This window comes from Pseudorca crassidens, chromosome 3 (assembly GCF_039906515.1).
Source record: "Pseudorca crassidens isolate mPseCra1 chromosome 3, mPseCra1.hap1, whole genome shotgun sequence".
Lineage (NCBI taxonomy): Eukaryota > Metazoa > Chordata > Mammalia > Artiodactyla > Delphinidae > Pseudorca > Pseudorca crassidens.
In genome coordinates, this window is record NC_090298.1 from 31,003,349 (window position 1) to 31,017,225 (window position 13,877).

The 13,877-nt window shown below is 35.9% G+C and overlaps 1 protein-coding gene across 2 annotated transcripts in view; it reads right to left on the bottom strand.

Annotated features, from left to right (window-relative positions):
- Nucleotides 1-13,877, bottom strand: part of NUP155 (nucleoporin 155) — a 58,865-nt gene that overhangs the window by 16,996 nt on the left and 27,992 nt on the right. For both annotated transcript variants that reach the window (XM_067730543.1, XM_067730544.1), the window contains exons 16-22: nucleotides 13,331-13,419; nucleotides 12,796-12,858; nucleotides 12,127-12,274; nucleotides 10,952-11,018; nucleotides 9,763-9,878; nucleotides 4,111-4,208; nucleotides 1,561-1,691 (exon numbers count right to left, since the gene is read on the bottom strand). In XM_067730543.1, coding sequence (XP_067586644.1) covers nucleotides 1,561-1,691; nucleotides 4,111-4,208; nucleotides 9,763-9,878; nucleotides 10,952-11,018; nucleotides 12,127-12,274; nucleotides 12,796-12,858; nucleotides 13,331-13,419 — 712 coding nt within the window. The remainder of the gene's footprint in view (nucleotides 1-1,560; nucleotides 1,692-4,110; nucleotides 4,209-9,762; nucleotides 9,879-10,951; nucleotides 11,019-12,126; nucleotides 12,275-12,795; nucleotides 12,859-13,330; nucleotides 13,420-13,877) is intronic.

A 13,877-nucleotide genomic window follows, 5' to 3' on the forward strand; every position in this document is an offset into this window, starting at 1 on the left:
TGCTCCGCAATAAGAGAAGCCACTGCAGTGAGAAGCCCGCACACCGCGACGAAGAGTAGCTCCCACTTGCTGCAACTACAGAGAGCCCGTGCGCAGCAATGAAGACCCAATGCAGCCAAAAATAAAACAAATAAAATAAATAAAAAACAAACAACAACAAAAAAACTGAACTTATCAAGCCTCTGTAGACTTGACTTCCATTTCATAGAAAATTCAGGAAATAGACGAACAAGTTCACTACAAGGAAGGTAAAGACAACCTCAGAATGTTGGGATTCTACAAGATTGATAACCTGATGCCTACAAGGCAATAGCAACACGCCCCCACCAAAAAGAGAGAGAGAGAGAGAGAGAGAGAGAGAGAGACAGAGAAAATTGCTCTAGACTGAGAGATTTAAGAGAAAAAACAACCAAATTCAATGAGTGAACCAAATGCTTAGATTCTGATTAGAATGAACCAATCTATAAAAAGATATTTTTAAGACACAGAAATTTCATTATTTTAGATGTTACCCAAAAGAATTAGTGGTAATATTGCTAAATGTGATAATGACATTGGTATTCAAGAAAATGGCCAAAGGAATACACATTAAAATATACAGGAATGAAAGGACATGATGTTAGGGATCTACTTTAAAATAATTCAGTAAAGAAAAAGAAAATAAGGGATAGACTAAGCAAAGTTGGTAAAACTGTGAAAATGTTGAATGAAAATAAATTGTGTATGGGGGATTATTTGTTGTACTTGCTGTACTTTTGTGTACGTTTAGAAGTGCTCACAATTAAATTAATAGGTAGGAATACCTTCCCCCTAAATGACCTAACATTTAGATAAATGCAAATTACCTTTATCCTTAAAAAGGATTCCAATGAGGACAGCAAGAACCATTCATCTTCCACAGTGGCAAACATTTTTCTTTAAAGTAGGAATGTTTAATTTTAATTTAGGTCACTGGACTTCTTGAAATTACATGCAAAAATTTTATGTATGTGTCTGTATGCATCCTTTGAAGGTGGTGAGAAAGAGTTTTGATCAGATTCCCAAAGGGATCTGTAGCCCAAATAAAGGTTACAACCTACTGTTTGAAAAATATTTTTGGTAAAGTAAGAGTTCATTCACATATCACAACGAAGTTCTCATATACTGTAATAACTTGTGGTTTTGATAATGAACCCCTCAAGTTATCATGCTTTAGTGCAATTTTCTCATAACACATTAATTTGATCATAACCTAAATGCTGCCCAAAATAATCTCCTTCTGAAACTAAGTGAAAGATTACAGCTCACTCAAAAGCAGACAAACTGGGATTCCCTGGTGGCGCAGCAGTTGAGAGTCCGCCTGCTGATGCAGGGGACACAGCTTCGTGCTTGGTCCAGGAAGATCCCACATGCCGCGGAACGGCTGGGCCCGTGAGCCATGGCTGCTGAGCCTGCGCATCCGGAGCCTGTGCTCCGCAACGGGAGCGGCCACAACAGTGACAGGCCCGCGTACCGCAAAAAAAAAGCAGACAAACTAAGCACAGAATTAATAGTACGACCTTAGAGGGAAAAATATCCTACCTTCTGAAGTTCTCCTACAATGGCAGTGAACTGATGTTCACAAAGAAGTTTCCATAAAGCCAGAGCCTGGTATGATTTTCGAACCAACTGCTGGATTGCCTGAAGTGAAACCTTTTCACTCAGTTGAGCCTCTAATTACAAAACACAACTCATGAAGTTTTGAAAAATGACAGGTTAAGTTGTTTCAAGTAAAACAACACTTCATCTCAAATAACGACAATTATAGTTAAGGTTGAAATCCTCATTGTTCTCCTTCCTCCCCTCATAGGCAACCATGATCATGAGTTGTTGAATTCACAGTTTTATCCTCTCACTATATATAAGTGCTTCTGTGTGTATGCATACATAAACAGTAAAAATGTTGCTGTTTTTAGACAATTTACACCATTGCTTTTTTCTGCCCAGTTATATTTTCATAGGCTACCCATACTGATAAGTAAAAATCTAGTATCAATACATTTATTTTAATTGCTGAGTGTTCCATTATATAAGTATACCACAATTAGGTCCATTTTCCACATGAAGGACATTCCTGTTGTTTCCAATGTTTTGCTACTACAACAATAATGCAATAAATATCCTTAAAAAAGGTCTCCTCAAAAACACAGTCAGGTTTTGCTACGACTGTTTTTCAAATTAAGATGCATTGGTGAATCATGAAATCAATTCAGTCAATCATGACAGATTTTTTTTTTCCCCTTAAAAAGGAAATAGAATGAAAAAGGAAAAAAAATATTAGAGTATAAAATAGGTATAGTTATTTCTTAAAATTCTGTTGTGTGTATATGCTTTTAAACATCTGGGTCATAATATAAAAATTATTACTTATTGTGGGGAAAATGTCTGATAAAGACTGTTCCTGAATATATACCTAGAAGTGAAACTGCTGGCTTTGAATGCATATGCATTTTTAGCTTTTAATATATATGATCAAACTGCTCTCCAAAGTGGTTATTTCAGTGCATACTGTCAGCAATTTGAATGCTCCCCTTTGTATAAATCCTTACCAATGCTTGTATTTTGTCAAGTTTACTTGAAAAGAAGTACTGAAAGAAGAATTTACAAAATAGTGAACAGAAAACTAGGTCCAGCAGGAAGGAAAGAAAGTACGTTGGAACAAAAGTAAATAGCTGAGTCTTAACTAGCAAAGTTCTATCAGCCAGAATAATTGGCTCAAACAATGGAAGGCAAAAGAACTTAAAAAAAAAACTGAATGGCAGGCAAAATTTAAACAATATTTTATTACTATGCCAATTCACATCTGGAATAATTATTGGTTATAAGAACTTTTCACCTTGCTGTTTCCTTAGTTGTTACTTTTTTATAATAAATAAAAAAACACAACCTAACATTTGATTCACATTTTTAACTCTCCAAGAAATACCACTTCATACACATTAGGATAGAAATGGTTTTTAAAAAAAAGAAAGAGAAAAATTATTGGTGACAATGTGGAGGAATTGGAATATTTTGTGTACTACCAGTGGAAATGTACCAATACAATGGTATAGTTGCTATGGAAAAGTTATGGTGCCGCCTCAAAAAATTAAAAACAGAATTACACATAATCCAGCAATTACACTTCAGGATATATAATAAAACAATTAAAAGTAGGGACTCAAATTTCTATTTGTACACCATGTTCATAGCTGGATTATTCACAATACCCCAAAGATGAAGGCAACCTAAGTATCCACCAAGAAATGAAAGGATAAACAAAATGTGGTTGATATACACAATGGAGTACTACTCAGTCTCAGAAAGGAAGGAAATTCCAACACATGCCACTACATATGTGAACTCTGAAGACATTATATGCTAAGTGAAATAAGGCAGTCACACAAAAAAACAAATACTATATGACTCCACTTACATGAGGTACACAGGGTAGTAAAATTCAAAGACAGGAAAAAAAAAAAGGTGACTGTCAGGGGTCGGGGGCAGGGGAAAATGGGGAGTTATTGTTTCATGGGTACAGAGTTTCACACTAGAAAGATGAAAACATTCTGGAGATGGATAGTGGTGCTTTTTGCAATCACCATGCTACAGGAAATCATGTGAACTTAACTTACTGAATGCCACTGAACTGAACACTTAAAAATGGTTAAAACGGTAAATTTTATGTTATGTATATTTTAGCACAATAAAAAAATTCATTAAAAAAAGGTGTGTATCGGGGAATTCCCTGGCGGTCCAGTGGTTAGGACTCCTCGCTTCCATTGCAGGGGGCCTGGGTTCGATCCCTCGTCAGGGAACTAAGATCCCACAGGCCACGGGATGCAGCACTCCCCCCACCCCCAAAAAAAGTTAAAAAAAAAAGTGCGTGTCATGTTTTCTGGTGGAAGAAATGAAAATCTTTTATGAGCTGAAAGTTGTGGAAATACATGATGTCCATATCATCTTACTTTTTAAATCACACTAATATTACTTTAATAAAAATATTTGTTACCACAAACGATCTTATCAAGAGATGTCCACTCTTTTCTATTCACCTAATAAAACTCTTTACTGGAGTCATGTACATTTAACTGATCAGAAGCAATAATTTACCATGAAACTTCCTCTGTAGCTCCTGTTGCATTTGCTGGGTATTTCCATTTTCAGGGCGCATGAATCCTATCAGCCTCTGCTGCACTTTGGCAGTAGTACTGAAACAAAAATTCCAGAAAGTATATTCAAAGGGTTGTGCAATTATCACCACAACTTAATTTTAGAACATTTTTACTCACTTTCCATTAGCAGTCAATTCTCATTTCCCCTGCCCTACCCTAAGCAACAGCTCATCTACTTTCTGATTCTATAAATTTGCCTATTCTGTATATAATGAACTGGAATATGTTGTAAATATTCTTTTCCTCTGTAGATTAGTGAAATAATCACTGACAAATCAATACAACAATTTACACCTGGAGCATTTTAATCTCTCAGATGCTTAAATTTTCACTGAGAGTAAATGGTTAATAACAATAGCTTCCATTTATCAAACACTTGCTTTCTGTCCCCACCAATGATTTAACATAATACAACAACTCTATAAGGTACGTATTATTAAGAATACCATTTTACAGATATGAAAACTTCAGGACAAAAGTGAAAAGCAAAGAACCTGCTGTCAGGAAATACTGGTCACTGAGAGAAATGAGCTAATAAAAGCATTTGGTGCTCATTTGGTGAAGAATCTGATTATTTCAGCTCTTAATGCAACTTCAGGGATGCAAAGAAAAGAATGAAGAACTTAAACAAAAAATGTATATACAAAACAGAAACAGACTCACAGGCATAGAAAACAAACTAGTGGTTACTAAGTGGGAGAGGGAAGGGGGAAGGGGCAAATTACAGGTATGAGATTAAGAGATACAAAATACTATGTAAAAAATAGATAAGCAAAAAGGATGTACTGTATAGCACAGGGAATTATAGCCATTATTTTGTAATAACTTCCAATGGAGTATAATCTGTAAAAATATTGAATCACAATGCTGTATACCTGAAACCAATATAATACTGTAAATGGACTATACTTCCATTTAAAATAAAAAAGAGGGACTTCCCTGGCAGTCAAGTGGTTAAGACTCCATGCAGGGAGCACGGGTTCGATCCCTGATGGGGGAACTAAGATCCTGCAAGCCATGGAGCATGGCAAAAAAAAAAAAGTATGACTACTGAAGCTATAATAGGTACACTGTCGGATGAGGTTCATAAGTGATTATGTCAATGTTGTTAGAAAACAAAATTTTTAGGGTAAAAGCAATACAACTATACTATAAAAGAAACTGAGCAAATTCTCTTTAATCTTAAAGCTGAACTGAAAAACAATACAAACTCATAATTTTGTTGTTTTAAAAAAAATAAAAAGCAAAACAACATATAGCATGACCAGTAGGAATTAATACCTCTAGCTGTAGTCTCTAATACCCTTTCCTACCAAAAGAAACTAGGGCTCCCTAGAGAAATGGCCAAATCCAGTTCTAGGGCAAGAATTGTACCAAATGAGCCTGAAATGTCCTTTCACGCTAGAAAGCAAAGATGCTACCAAATACTGTCAAAAAGGACTCCAGAGCAGTCTGAAGAGGCAAAAGGTTGGGATAATTTTCCATTGAAAAAACAACCTGCAATGGATTAAAACACATTAAATACGTTTGAAACCAGATTCACATAATGATACTAAATAAAAAACTCAACTGATGGTGCTGGCCAAGATGGAGTAAGCCTGTTACAGTCTCTCTCACTGACTACAAGTGGGAACTTTGGACACGATACAAAAAGCAACTATTCACCTGAGGACTCTAATAGCACACAGATTGATGAGGGGAAGTCAAAACTCGAATGATAATCCATATGGAGGTGAGTATACTAGGTTGCCCCCAACTCCTTTATCTTCAGGCTTTGTCCAAAGGTGAACTGAGTCTCAAAACAGTATGGTGAGTAAAACTCCCAAGGAACATTCAGCAACGTCTGGAGACATTTCGAGTCATAACTGGGGAGAGCTACTGGTATCTAGTAGGCAGAGGCCAAGGATAATCCTAAACATCCTACAATGCACAAGACAGTCCCCAGCACCAAGAGTTATCTAGTCTACAATGTCTACAGTGCCAAGGTTGAGAAACACTGGAGCAGAAGAACTGAGAAAAGGGGGCCGTGTGGTCCAAAAAGTTTGGAGGGAATCAGTTATTTCTCTTGATGCTTTGCCCCAAAGGCACCACCACTTCTGCAAAGCTGTATGATAAGACAGTGAAAACTGGGAGAAAACATTGACTTTCTATCCAGAGGATCAGTAAAAGAGGCCTCTGGGAGCTAGGGAATATATGGGAAATCAGAGCAAGAAGAGGCTGGAGGAGGAGATCCCCTAATTCTGAGGAAGACGAACACAACTTCTGGGCTCACCTCCTAGGCTGTATGTGCATGGAACATACCCAAAGAAGCAAAGCAAAGATACTAAGACTCTGAAGACCACACACTGTATGATTCCATTTATATGAAATGTCAAGAATATGTAAATCTACAGAGACAGAATACATTAGTAATTGTTTGGGGCTGAAGGGCAGAAATGGGGAGTGACTGCAAATGAACAAGACGGATGTGGTCTAAAAATGGATTGTTGTCATGACTGAAGAAATTCTATATATTTACTAAATCACTGAACCGATTTAAAACAAGTGAATTTTATGGTATGTAAGTTTTATCTCAAAAAGCTATTTAGGGGCTTCCCTGGTGGTGCAGTGGTTAGGGGTCCGCCTGCCGATGCAGGGTACACGGGTTCGTGTCCCGGCCCGGGAGGATCCCACATGCCGCGGAGCAGCTGGGCCCGTGAGCCATGGCCACTGAGCCTGCGCTCCACAACGGGAGAGGCCACGACAGTGAGAGGCCCGTGTAATGCAAAAAAAAAAAAAAAAAAAGCTATTTAAAAATTCCCATACTCAGTGAGACTAATGTTGTGAGGGTTGGTTGAAATTAGGAAATCTCTTAATAAAGGTAAGGAAAAAAATTATACAATCATCTCTATAAGATGTAGACAATACATTTAACATACTTCAATACTCATTTTATAAAAATACTCAATAAAATAGAAATGGATGGATACTTTCTTATCATGTTAAACTATATCTAGGCATCTTCTTTAGTGGGGAAACACTACACACTTTCCCATTGAAGTCAGGAATAAGAGCAGGATGCGCACCATTATCTCCACTCTTTAACACTATGCTGGAGATATTAGCCTATGCAGACAGAAGAAAGCAACTAGAGTTAGAAAGAAAATGGTAGAACTATCTCTATTTGCAGATGACAGGATGACATATGTGAAAAATCCAAAAAACTCAATGAAAAAAACTACTAAAAATCGTAAAGAGATATTAGCAAAGTAGTAGGTTACAAAATCGAAGGTTATAATTGAGGCTATAATTGTAAATTCAATAAACTGCTTAGAAACTATTAACAGAAGAATAATATAATGGTGGAAAAGAAAAAGAAAAAAAACACCTTCCAACTAAAATTCCTGCTATGTAGGAAGAAGGACAGTGGTAGACGGTAGGGGAAGGAGGTAAGATAACAGATTCTGTTCAATTAATGATGACTGAGATGTATATTTTTCAGAATTTAAAACTAACTATCAGAAGAAGAAAAGTCATACATAAAACTTTTAAATCAATCCAGTAAAACGGAAGGGGAGAAAAACAAACAAACAAACCCCAAACTACAACAAAGCCCACAAGTTTGATCTGGTGACAAACAGATCAAACATTTAATTAACCCCAACAAAATGAGAGGGAGTTAAAAGACAAAGATTCTTAAACTGAATTAAAAAGTGGCAGGGGCTAGAAATCAATATATACATGTTAAGATACACTTAAAAGAGTTCTGAAGGCTAAAAATAATTGGTATAATCTTCTCAGGGGACAACCAAATACTACATACCAACATTTTTAAAAGCTCTTATATCCCAAAATTTTACTTCTAAAGAAATTCATCTGAATATTACTGAACAAGTACACAAACATGTATAAAGAATACTCACTGAACCCTGTTTATACCATCAAGAAATAGAAACAACCTAATTACGCATAGAGCTATACCACTAATTGCTTGAATATAATGGAATAACATGTAGCCAATACAAACAAAATTTATTCTATTATTTTTGGAATGCTCTAAAGAATATACTGAATGTAAACGATGTTTCACAAAAAGTATGCCTACCTAGATCCTACTTTTACAGTGGACTACTACTCAGCCATAAAAAAGAACGAAATTTTGTCATCTGCAGCAACATGGATGGACTTGCAGAGCATTATGCTAAGTGAAATAAATCAGAGAAAGACAAATACTGTATATCACTTATATGTAGAATCTAAAAAATACACAAGCTGGTGGATATAACAAAAAAGAAGCAGACTCACAGATATAGAGAACAAAACAAGTGGTCACCAGTGGGGAGGGGGTGGAGGGGTGGGCAATATAAGGGTAGGGGAGTGAGAGGTACAAACTTCTGGGTATAAGACAGGCTATGAGGATGTATTGTAAAACACAAGGAATATAGCCAATTATTTTTTAGTAACTGTAAATGGAGTATAAGCTTTAAAAATTGTATTAAAAAAGAAATGTATATGAATATATGAATATACATTCATATACATGTGTGTATATTCATATATTCATGTATGTTCACATATGATTTGAAAGTTTATATTGTCATACTTCAAATTAATTCATCAGGGGAGTGATGTGAATTCTTTACAAGTCCATATTACTTTTATAACAACAGCAACAAAAAATGTTCATCCTAAACATGTGTCCATGCAAAAACTTTTACAGGAATGTGCATTATTCATAATAGCCAAAAAGCTGAAACACAACATTGTAAATCAACTATACTTCAATAAAAAACAAAAAAATGAATTAAAAAAAAGAAAAAGAAAAAATGGTGAAACAAGGCAAATATGCATCAAACGATGAACTGAAAAATGAAACCAAGTACTGATATACACTACAATATATGAACATGAAAATATTATGCTAAGAGAAAAGCCAGAAACAAAAAAGGCCACATACTGTATATCTGCATTTACATAAAAGATCCAAAATATGGCAGATCCATAGAAAGAGATTGGATTAGTATTTGCCAGGGACTAGGGGAAAGACAACTTTGCAGTGTTACCAACTGAATGTTTGTATCCCACCAAATTCATAGTAATCCTCAAAGCGATGGTATTTTTGGAGGTATGGCCTTTGGGAGGTAATTAAGTTTAGGTGAGCTCATGAAGGTGGAGACCCATGATAAGATTACTACCCTTCTAAGAAAAAACCAGAGGACTTCCTGTCTGGTTTTCTCTCTGCCATGTAATGACACAAAAAGAAAGCAGCTGTCTGCAAACCAGGAAGAAGGTCCTCACCAGAACTTGACCATGCTGGCACCCTATCTCAGACTTCCAGCCTCCAGAACTATGAAAAATAAATGTTTGTTGTCTAAGCCAGTCAGTTTATGGTATCTTTGTTATTTCAGCTTGAATTAAGACATGGAGTGACTGCTAATGGGCATAGGGTTTCTTTTTGGTGTGATGCAAATGTTCTGGAACTAGATAGTGGTGATGATAGTTTAACTTTATGAATATACTAAAAACCATGAAACTTTTTAAAAGGATGAATTTTATAACATGTAAATTAAATCTCAGAATAAAAAGGGAAATAAATCTTATTTATTCCTACTTTGGATTTCCTAATGGTCCTCCTGTAAACTGGGAGTTTCTGTCTAGAAATTCTTGCAAACCTTTCAGTTCTTGTAGCACTGACTCCAGCAGCTGGGAGGGAACACTACTTTCAATCTGAAAGAAAGGAAATATTTTCAAACATCTAAAAACAATGAAAAAAAAGCTTCTATAAAAAACACATATGCTGTATACCCATAATTGAACATGAAGTTTTAATTCTAAGGTACCCTATCTTCATAAACAGTAAAGTTATTTCTTTTATCAATTTATACTTGGTGACCAGAATAAAGGGCTAGACACCCACATCCCTCCACCCCCTGCTGCTCTGGTTTTAATGAGGTATAATTTACAGACAGTAAAATACACAAATCTTAAGTGAATACCTTGATAACTTTTTACATCTTTATATAGTCACCACCCAGATCACAATATTGGGTATTTCCAACACCCAAAAAAGTTCCCTATTGCCCCTTTTCTAGTCATTAGTCATTCTACCTCCTAGGTAACCAACCACTTTTCTTACCTCTATCATAGAATATAGACTGGTTTTTCCTGTTCGAAATTCACACAAATGAAATCACATACTATGTTAATACATTCTGATTCTGAGAAACTTTAAAATTTAGAACTTTAAAATAGAGTATCAGAGTTAAAAAGATGTTTAGTATCTTTCCATCTTAAAAAGAAAAAAAGCTTAAAATAAATTGCATGCATACTTCACATTAAAAAAAAACCTTTAATACCTGAATTTATGATAGTACAAATTTCTGTGTTTCTTAAAGCACTCTGGAAAGTACACCAATACATGGAAATTAGTGCTAGGTTCTTGGAGTTTGGGGGCATATAAGCAATACATTAAATTGTAACTTTGAGCAATATTAAGTATTAGGACTGATTCTATTTATCCCCCATAACAATGTTATGAGGGAGATACATTCTCATTTTACTGTGAGATATCAGGCTCTGAAATGTTAAGAAATTTACTCATCATTAGTAAGTGACAGAGCTGAGATGTAACTCAGGGGGTGAACAGTTTACTGGACGAGTACACAAACATGTATATAAAGGAATAATCATTGCATGTTGTTTATAACATCAAGAGATATAAAACAATCTACTTCCCCATTAATAACGTAAACTGGCTCCACAGAGATAATGGAATACTGTTATTTATATAACACACTTACTGCAGTGATCTCTCTGTTGCCACTCTTGAATATTCTCTCCACAACTAAACTAGCATCCCAGATGTTTCTGGAACAAAAAATGTTTTAATGATTGTGCTGTAGATGAATAAAAACAATTACAATAAGTAGTAAATTCCTTTCTATATGTTTATTTAGTTTTTAAAGTGTAGCAATGACTTCATTTAACATTTTACTAAGTTATCTGAAAACAAAAAAAAAAAAAGGAAAATTTCCAAACCTGACAGATCTAAGTCATTTCACATAATGAAATACTGTTGAAGAAAAATCAAAGACCCTGGGTAATAAATTGGAAACAAGGAAGCTTATAAAGTGAGTTCTGCACTGTTTCACATTTTTAAGCAAATGATTCATATGAAAGCATACAACTCAAATCTAAGAAAAATACACACCAGACATGATAATTAAGTGGATCTGGTAGAATGATTGAAAAATGGCTGTAATTCTTTATCCCTCCCCACACCTATTCTCTTTACAATATGACTCTGATGCCTCCTTTATAACGAGGAGTCTATTTCCCACTTTTTGAATCTGGGCTGGCTTGGAGATGTCCCCCTGCCAAGTAAGTCAGGCAGAAGTGATAGGAGACCTATTCTGAGCCCAGGCATCCTGAGGCTCTGCAAGTTTCTACTCTCTCTCATGGAACCTTACCACCACCAAGTCTATGATCCCTGACTAGCCTGCTAGAGGATTAGAGACCATGTGGAGAACAATCCAGCTGTCTCAGCTGAGGCCATTCTAGACCAACACACAAACATAACCCTAAACATGTGAGAGTCCAGCCAAGAGTGACACAACTCTCTTCAACCTCAAAGCTGATTTCAAATGCATAGTGGGCCTAGCCAAGACCAGAACTGCCTAACTGACTTGCAGACACATGTCACTGAGTTATGGGATGGTTTGTTACACTACATATTAGTATATACAGATATATTTTGAGGATATATATACATATATAAAACACAGTAACAAATACAGATGGTTAGATAATAAAAAAGCTGAATGACAGAAAACAATCTTATTAATGGACAAGTGAGCTTAAACTATAAGTAAAATTTAGTAGGCACAAATAATGTCCCAAATTTAAAGTTAAAAATGTTCAACTATACACAATAGAACAAGGTAATCAACAGTTAATTATCCCATGAAAAACTTACCCCATGATTCGAGAAAAGTAAATGCAAATACCATTGTGTTTTCCAGAGTACACAATCTCTGGTCCAGCCATACAACTCATACTTGTGGCCTGAGTTGCTGGATTTCCCATAGCACACACTGGAGTTGACATAGCAGGAGGATGAACACCTTGTACACACGTAAGAAAAACAAATCTTAAAACTTAACATTAAATATTCAGAATTCTCAATAACCCAAGTCAGTTGTCCCTAGACCCATAGGTAAAAACAATTACAAAAATATTGAAATAAATAGTTATTTAATTTGGTTTTCCTTGATAAGAAGAGAGATTTAGACTTGGAGAGGAACTCCCAAGTTGGCTTTCAAGTGTGGGCAATGCAGGATGAAAAGGAAAGCAAGCTTGCAATCACTGCACATTAATGCTGGGAGTAAAACAGGACTAATTATACAGTTCAGGGCTGGTAATTAAGTCCTGATACTCAAAAAGGGGGCTTTCCAGGTCCACTAAGTAAAGGCATTCATGGCCAAATGCCAATACTTGCTTGGATGCCACTTCTATTAAACTACATTATTTTCAGGGGAATAGGACAAGTTAATCTTTCCCATTCTAAGCATTAAGAATAGTAATTCACAATGTTAGCTCCTCAAAAAGAATAGTAGTAGCAACCTAAAACAAAGAAAAGAGGTACCTTGAGATGGTGTTCCCAAAAAGGATGGATTCAGGTATGTACTACCACTAGGAATAGGAGAACCTAAAAAGAAAGAAGAATATAAAGATTTATAAAATTATCTCCCAGTTTTTTTGTATCTGATCAAAATTAGACACAGAAACTGTTTCTAAGTGTAAGAGTGAGGAGTGGCACCACCCATAATATATTCAAGAATTAGGGACTCATTTCCCAGCAACTTTCTAACAATCCCCACTTTGGAAAACATTGAGGTGGGAGTTTGTTATTAAACCTCTCAACTCTTTCCTTTTGAATAAATAACAAATGAGTTCTGTAAATACTACTGGTTATATCTTATTTTGTTTCCCAGTATACACTAAAGATTCAATATTAATATATCATAACACTAAGAGTCAGACATCTATAGAATTATTCCCTAATAATGCAGTAGCAGTAAAGAAAATACAATGAAATTTTTTATCCATTAAAATATACTACAAAGCTTCTAAAATTCAACTCTATTAGAAACAGTTTCATTTCAATGTTTCATACTCACCAGAGTAGACAGGAGACCCCAGGATGGGACCAACATTACTTGGAGCGGGGAGAGTGGCTGGAAATCTCATCTGTGCTTCACCACCATACCTATTTTTATGACAACAGGGGCTGAGTTTATTCAGTGAAACTATACATCTTAAAAGCTAGAACTGTTTCAAGTCCTGCTTAGCTTCAAAATAAATGCTTTAAACACTAGAGACTTTCCTGGTGGCACAGTGGTTAACAATCTGCCTGTAAATGCAGGGGACATGGGTTCAATCCCTGGTCCAGGAAGATCCCACACATCACAGAGCAACTAAGCCTGTGCACCACAACTACTGAGCCTGTGCTCTAAAGCTCGCGAGCCACAACTACTGAGCCCAAGCACCACAACTACTGAAGCCCACGCGCCTACAGCCCGTGCTCCGCAACAAGAGAAGCCACTGCAATGAGAAGCCTGTGCACCTCAATGAAGAGTAGTCCCCTTTCGCCGTAACTAGAGAAAGCCCACATGCAGCAACAAAGACCCGACGCGGCCATAAATAAATAAATAAATATTAAAAAAA